This window comes from Halictus rubicundus, unplaced genomic scaffold (genome assembly GCF_050948215.1).
Source record: "Halictus rubicundus isolate RS-2024b unplaced genomic scaffold, iyHalRubi1_principal scaffold0107, whole genome shotgun sequence".
Classification (NCBI taxonomy): Eukaryota; Metazoa; Arthropoda; class Insecta; order Hymenoptera; family Halictidae; genus Halictus; species Halictus rubicundus.
In genome coordinates this window covers 309,189-317,268 of record NW_027488648.1, presented here as the reverse complement: position 1 = coordinate 317,268, position 8,080 = coordinate 309,189, and the positions used below count along the sequence as shown (strand labels likewise).

Here is an 8,080-nt window from a genome sequence, read left to right as displayed (position 1 = left end):
CAACAAAAAGCCCTTGCAAGCAGCTAAAGATAAGACAAACTAAAGAAATAAATAAATTAATACACTCAGATGTTTGTGGCCCGTTACCAGTTCCATCCATTGGTGGAAGTAGATATTTTATAACCTTCACAGATGATTTTTCAAGAGCAGTTACAGTGAGATGTTTAAAGACAAAAGAAGTTATCAAAGATTACATTACAAAAATGGAATGCCAAACTGGGAAGAGATTAGAATACACTGACAACGGATTAGAATACTGCAATAAAGATTTAACTGCATATTTTAACAGTTTAGGAATCAAACACAAGAGATCAAACGTAGAAACACCACAAATGAACGGCGTGGCTGAAAGGATAAATAGAACATTGTTAAATTTAATCAGAGCAATGTTAAAATCTTCAGGTTTACCCCAGAGATTTTGGGCGGAAGCAGTCACTACGGCTAGCTACGTGAAGAATAGAATTGGCCATCCTGCAACAAAAGGTGAAGTGTCCATGGCAATATTGACGGACCGAAAACACAGTGTTCGTCACCTGAAAGTTTATGGTTGCTTGTGTTACGTCCCAAGTGGGATGAATTATGATTTTTAGAGGGTAGGACACAGTTTCGAACCTACCAGCATACATCGGCTACGGTTAGTGAAATTGAGGATCGTTTAAATAAGTTTGTACCTTTATTTCGAATCTAACAAAATTATTGATTTATTCAAAGTGTGGTTCTGAATCAGAGATTACAAATTTGATTTTACAAATATGGTTTATACAGTGCATATACTAGAGTGCTTACAAATACTTCGTTTATGACAACAATAATAACAATAATAATATTAGTATTACCGACGTCTAGGCTTCGGATTCTTTTACAATATATTGTAACTGCTGGGCTTCGGATTCGCTCGCAATGTACAGGAGTGGCTGGCACGGAACAACTACAAGAACTCAAGGAACTTCAAAACGAAAACTGAACTAACGTTGACTTTAAAAGAAAGAACTGGACTACTTAACTGGATTATCGCTAATTGACTATGGCTGTCTGACTGGCTGATTCTTTTTGACTGGTGTTGAGGAGTTGGTCCCCTTTTTTATAGGATGGCCAGTCTTTTGTTTTTCGAAGATGCTGGCTCAGGAGTCTCTACCTTGCATCTTTTAATCTTCTTGATGTCTCCTGACTAGTCAGCTTCTTTCGGTCGGCGTCTTTTCTTACAATTTGGCATAATTGGACACCCTTCCTGTTTGTTCTCAGGGTGTAAACTGATCTTCACCTACGTATCTTGCAGGAAGATAAGTTAGAGTCGTTTTCTGCGCTACCTAACTGCGTAGAATTTTTTACATATATCTTAATCCTATTTTTACTTCTCCTCGCGTGACATCATCGGACTTCCATAATAATTCATTAGAATTCTTCATCTGTGGGTTTACTTGTTGGCGGTCCAACCACCGGACGTGACACCATCCCCTTAGAAAGCAAATTTCCGAGGGAAATTTGTTGCAAGCTTCTAACATCTTTTCCGAGTTCAGACGTATCCGGGTCATTGGTCCGAGGTTGATTGTTGGAGGTCGCGTCGTCAGCTGGTCGGGTCGTGTGTCTCCGCTTGTCAGCGCGTTGAACCGGGAGGTGCGTCAGCGAATTCCATGCGGCTCCGCACACGGTGAAACTGCATCCGTATAGCGAGTACACCTGATAGCCGTGTATTACTGTGTCAGCAATTGCCTTTATAAATTATGTGAAAAATCCTTTATCTAGCAGGAATTTACTATACAGGAATGCATTCCACAGACATTTCTGGTAAAGAAACCATTCACAAAAAGTATTTGGTTCCCTTAATTGCAGCCTTTTCGCGACTCGCCAGGGCCGTCGCTATGCGTAGTCGACGTTGGTACCACTCAAGTATGTCTTTCCTTACTATGCTTAATTAAATACATTTTTTTTTGTCTTTTTGGGTGCCAATCATTACAAAAGATGATAAAAATACGAGTTATATTGTGGGCATTTCCTACGAGGGTACATTTTATTGCACCGGGATCGTAAACCGGAGACCTTCGGCGGGCCCAATTCATGGAGCGGGACTCCCGGGCATCTGCAACCCAAATGTGGATGAGTCCGAGCCATGTGGCGAGCAGTGCCCGGGGGCCCCGAAGTTTACAACCCTTGGGTTTTTCCAGCACCCCGGCAGGCAGCCGGGGTAAGCTAGGATTCACCCCTCCATAGCCTCTAGGAAAATTAAGGAGAACCGAAGACTCGACAGATTCCGAGCAACCTCCGTTTCGAGCACTTCGACAAGTAAAGATATTTTTTGGGAAGTTTCGCAGTTCGTTATTCCGCCCCGTGACACCCATCCTCGGCAAAAATCCAATCCACAATATTCACATTTCATTGTGGAAATGCTTAATAAAGAAAACTTAATAGAAAAACTTACCTATTTCTGATGTAAACAAATTAAAAATGTTTCCGCCTTGCTTGACGTTCGTTCCTGGTATCCCGATTTTCAATAATAAGTGCTGTAACGTGGACCTCCACTCGCCGCGTGGGAAGGCGGGGGCGGGGTCCACTCCGGGAATTTATGGGCTCAGAGGCCGGGCCGCGTACGGCCGTGAATACGCGGTCCTCCCGGTACTAACAGATTCCCGAAGGTTCTCGGAAATCGCAAAGAGCCTGCTGCTCGGGCGCCAGGCACCGGAAGGGTGCCACGCGAAACGCGGACGAAGTCCGCCCTTCGCCGAAGCTGGGGGCGGGAGGTGAACCTTCGGGAACCGCGAGAATGTCGAGAGGCGCGTAAAGGGTCGGGGGTTCGGACACGGAAAGGAGCGAGGACAGCCCTCACGGCCGGGCGGACCGCGCAGGTAAAAAGATCGATAGTCGGGCTGGGCTCTACAATTTTATTGGCGTCGGATCTTACAAAGCCGCGGCCACGTGGCCGCACCCGAGAGCCCGCGCTCTTCGTACAAAGTTTGCGATAAGGTGGAGGGTTCGCACGCGCTGTTGTCGATCGGTAAAATACGCCGCGGGGGTGCGGTAGATCGGCACGAGAATTGCCCCTCGCCGAAGCGAGGGATTCGCGGCACGCAGGTGGTCGGCGCGATTACGGTATGACTGTCGCGGCGCGGTTTCGGTTCCGACGGACGGCGAACGCTCGGCGAAAACTTCACGATAGGCTACGCGACGGCTCGATAGGAATAACGCGAGAAGTAACGTAACGGACGGACGGTTGCAAACGTTAACGGCGGCAGCTCCTCCGAGGAAGACTTCTGCACGGTATTTTTCCGGGAACCCGGTGCCGCGGCTCAAAGTACCGATGGATTCGAGACGAACGAGACGCGATATTACGCGCCCGACGGGCGATCCGCGAGCTCGCGTTGCCGCGAGGGTACGGAATCGTCGTCGGCCGACCTCGTCGGTTCCCCGGTAGAGCCAGGCGAACCAACTCGCGAAAAACAAACGAATACGGTCACTTAGGGGACTCACCGTTCCTCTCGATATAATTCCGCCTTCGGTCGCGGTTCTGCCCGTCTCGCTCGGGATGGTCTCCGGTTTTCTACGCTCGACTCGTGACGGGATCGAGATCCTGGGACCGCTGCAGCTCGGTAGTAGAGTGCACGCACTTCGCGTTTACGGCAATCGGTATTAATAATGCGGTATCACAAACTACACGGCAGTCTGCGCTGGCTCGGTATTTTCCGGGTGCGACTCGGTACGGAAGTCACCGCGACAGTAATTCCTCCGGGTCCGTTCGCGTTACGACAGGGTCCTCGTATCCCCACTCCGCGCCCTAGTCCGGCTTTTCCTCTAATAGGGCGCGCGACTGGCGCGAAATTCGTAACCCGCAGGATCGTTCCTACGTCGGGTCCTTGGGCCCCAGACCTTACGCGAAAATCATCCCAAAATTGGAACTCGGGGTAGATCCGCGATCTCCCCCGGTATGGAGGAGGGGGGCGCCTACACCACCCTCGCCGAGGCCCCTTGCAAATGGCTGATTGTTGAACTGAGCAAATGAACTCCCGTTGATTCGGGAGTTCCTCGGGGAGCGCTTCCTAACCTATCGAGCCGTGGTTCTATTCGCGATAACGTTGTTTTCGGGCAGTCCGGTCCCTTCGTTCGGTTGTTTGGGGCGCCAAGGGGCGACGTGATTTGTGCAACGTCACAGTGCCCAGCAGTAATCAGCAAGCATCCGCACATAAGTCTTTTCCTTTGTAACGTTTTTCCATTGTTGAAATATCTTGATGAAAGAATAATGCTGGAATTGTATTCCTTGTTTTGATTTTAAAATAATTTCGTCATGAATATAACAAAAACAGTCCGGCTGATTTATACACTTCCGCGAGATTTTATCGATTTAATATAGAGCGATCTATGTCTTAATTATGTACTTCGATCAATAAAATCGATAAAAAAAGTCCCATTTACATAGTGTTTGGACTTATTTTAATCGTGTGATGTATTCATTACCGATAGTACGCGCGTAATTAAGCAGCACGGGTAGTAGCGCCGATCTACCCACCTGACGAATCGATATGCATCGTCAGTTACGTGTCGGTGACGTTCGAGCGTAGAAACTCCGGCACCGTCGTTAAGCGTAGCCAGAATATATTGTAATATGTGTCTAAGTATAGTAGTAACATAAATATAATAGTAACATAAAACATTACAAATCGGAAGAATCTTGAATGTCCATTGGTATTACAATTATAAAGATAAGACAACAATTACTGAAAATAAAATTTTCCAGTCACCGCATTGCTGCGGTCAATTTTCTTTATTAAGCATTTCCACAATGAAATGTGAATATAACTCGTATTTTTATAATCTTTTGTAATGATTGGCACCCAAAAAGACAAAAAAAAATGTATTTAATTAAGCATAGTAAGCAAAGACATACTTGAGTGTTACCAACGTCGACTACGCATAGCGACGGCCCTGGCGAGTCGCGAAAAGGCTGCAATGGCCGTCTGGCGCGAACGCGTCGCGCACACGCTGTCAATTAACATTTTCTGATCCTTCTCGTACATTAAGGGAACCAAATACTTTTCGTGAATGGTTTCTTTACCAGAAATGTCTGTAGAATGCATTCCTGTATAGTAAATTCCTGCTAGATAAAGGATTTTTCACATAAATACAAAAATAGAGCGTACAAAGTACCCGCGTCGGCACATTTTGAAACTTTAACAACCATTTACAACTATTAGGAAGTACATAAAAATATAATTGACTATATGAATATGTAGAGGAGAGTCCCCTCTATCTCTTGACTCAAATTTGAACTTTCTCGCGTATGTAGTTTTTGCGTAACACGTCGTTTCGTATCAAAATCGGGCATTTTTACAAAAACCAAAATTTTTCGAAAACGTTGCGTGATGGAGCAATTCTACTTTCAGATTCGGTTTTAGGATGACAAAGTGTATAAGAATCACCCAACAGGTATTGCGAAATTTTTTTGGTGTTGGACAGTGTAATCTGCAGGACATTCCTAGCACGACTTCTTTATCCGTGCCTGTCAGTAATAATAATAATGAAAGTCTGCTTAATATTCCCACCACATCTTCATTCACGCATGATCTACCTCTTCTACCTCTTCATGCGATGATGTGGTTTGGGAGTCCGCTGGTAATGTTTCAGAAGTATCATTTCGTGATCGTTTGGCATCTTGCTTTGTGGACAATAATTTAACGCACACTCAGGGGAACAACATCTTATCTCTTCTACGTACCCATTCGTGTTTTTCTAGTTTGCCGAAAGATATAAGAACGCTCATTGGTACACCTTGTACCAGTGTGGTCACCTCTGTGGTAGAACCAGGAGAGTATGTTCATTTTGATGTAGAGTTGAAAATAGTTAAACAGTTATCGCAATGTTCTCCAGTAATTCCTGGAGAGTTGCAATTGGATTTTCATGTGGACGGATGTAGTTTAGATAATTCCAATACAATTCAAATTTGGCCTATTCAAGTCAGAATTGTAAATATCTTAAATAGTAAACCCATTGTAGTAGGGATTTATAAAGGCACCCAAAAACCCAAGGATTGTAACAGTTATCTTCAAAAATTTGTCTCTGACATAAACTTGATAATTTCAAATGGAGGCATTACGTTCCACGAGAAAAAAATTCCAGTCGTATTAAGGTGTTTTATTGCTGATGCACCAGCTCGAGCCTTTATACTTCATCACAAAGGCCATATGTCTCATCGACCTTGTTCCAAGTGCAAAGTTTGTGGTACACAGGAAAGAGGTCGTCAGGTTTTCAATGGTATTACACATCCTTTACGAAGTGATGAAGAATATACCAGGTGTTCCGATGAGGATCATCATAAAGATGGTCAAAGTCCATTAGCTTTGATGCCAATAGGAATGGTATCACAGATGCCATTCGAGTATATGCATCTCGTATGTCTAGGTGTCATTAAAAAATTGTTATCTGCCTGGGTGTGTGGCAAATATTCCCCATTTTCAAAATTATCTTCTCGACAAATTTTCACAATCTCAGAGAGAATGAGAAGGGTCAATAAATATTGTCCATCCGAGTTTGCAAGGCGTCCTAGATCAATAGATTTATTTTGCAAATTTAAAGCAACAGAATTTCGGCAATTTCTTTTGTATACTGCTCCATTTGTCACCTATGGAGTGCTGAAGGATAATGTATATCGACACTTCTTGTTTCTGCACAGTGCCATAATGGTTTCACAGGTTTTTGTTAGCAAATATTTAAAGTTTGCAGAAGGAGCTTTGCAACTATTTGTTCGTCGTTGTGAAAAGTTCTATGGCCCAACTTTTAATTCTTATAATGTCGACGGTCTTCTCCACTTGGCGGATGACGTCAGACGTTTTGGTACATTAGATTCATTTTCTGCTTTCCCGTATGAAAGCAACATGTCCATTTTTAGAAAATATTGCAGAAAGCCAGGACAACCCCTTCAACAATTTTCTAATAGAATGAGAGAGATAGAACATCATGGCAGTAATAAGGGAGGTGGTGATTCTTCAACCACCATTCAGGCATCTATGATGTTTCATAATAGTAGTGGTGCTATTTCTTACCGCAAACTTCAAATTCACAGCTTATTGGTTGGCACAGACGAGCGCGATAATTGCTGCATTTTTCACGATGGCACAGTTTGAATAATTTCATCTATTAGTCCCCATGAAAATTCTTTTCGCTTAGGTGTACAAAGATTTCTACAAGTTGATGCATTCTATGATATCGCCTTGTTATCTCCAGCACTAGAAATTTTTAAATGCGATACTTTGAGCACTGAAATAACATATGTTAGCCAGGAAGATGTTAGGGCAAAATGTTACCGAATGCCATTGGAGGCCATGAACGTTTCCAACGAATCGTCGACGGATGAAGAAGACGATAACATATTGGGAATGTCCCAGTTGGTTATCGCTGTGCTGGTTCATTTTGAAACAGTATAATTTATTCCAAGTTGCACATCGTACATTACATATTTCTCGTGTTATGATAAATTGTAATGTTATTATATATAGATACGAGAGAAATAAGATACGCATGGAAAACAAATAACTTTATGTTATAATCAATAATATCTTCCGTGCAGTATTGTATAGTATTATTTTAGTACTCTAAACTTTGTAACGGTACGCGTCTCGCTCGGGATGCGTAGCGAGACGGGTAAGCCCTCCCCGGATTGGCTCAGCGGCCAGGGTTCTTCGGGGAGGGGGGTGACAGGTAGTTAAATGAGACACCTGGTTGAAATAATAAAACTAAACAGAATTTATTGCATCCACGGCGGTTTGGCCGATTTCCAGATTACCGGAGGCCCCGGCCCGGATCGGTCCGATGATCTGGCCCGTCTCTGGACCGGCCTAGTGTACAGAAACGAAAATAAAATGTACGGTGGACGCTCGATGCGTAACGAACACTTAACCTACGCCCCCGTGAACCCCTTATCTTAATTAATAGCATAATTAACAACCTATTTATTACCCCCGAACCGAACGGTCGGTTCTCTATAACTAATTAACTCTACGCGGGAGCGGTGGGGCTCCGTATCGACGGATCTGGTTTGAACCTCGCGGTGGGTCCCGGATTTGGCGGCGGGCGCCGTCCGCCGGTGGACGGCGGCAGA

The 8,080-nt window shown here is 44.2% G+C and overlaps 1 protein-coding gene across 1 annotated transcript; it reads left to right on the top strand.

The window, feature by feature from the left end:
• Window positions 1-203: 203 nt before the first annotated feature.
• LOC143363725 (uncharacterized) lies at window positions 204-7,106 on the top strand. Its single transcript, XM_076804271.1, has 3 exons — window positions 204-524; window positions 5,443-5,487; window positions 5,592-7,106. The coding sequence occupies exons 1-3, from the start codon at window positions 204-206 to the stop codon at window positions 7,104-7,106; spliced, it is 1,881 nt and encodes a 626-aa protein (XP_076660386.1).
• Window positions 7,107-8,080: the final 974 nt, after the last annotated feature.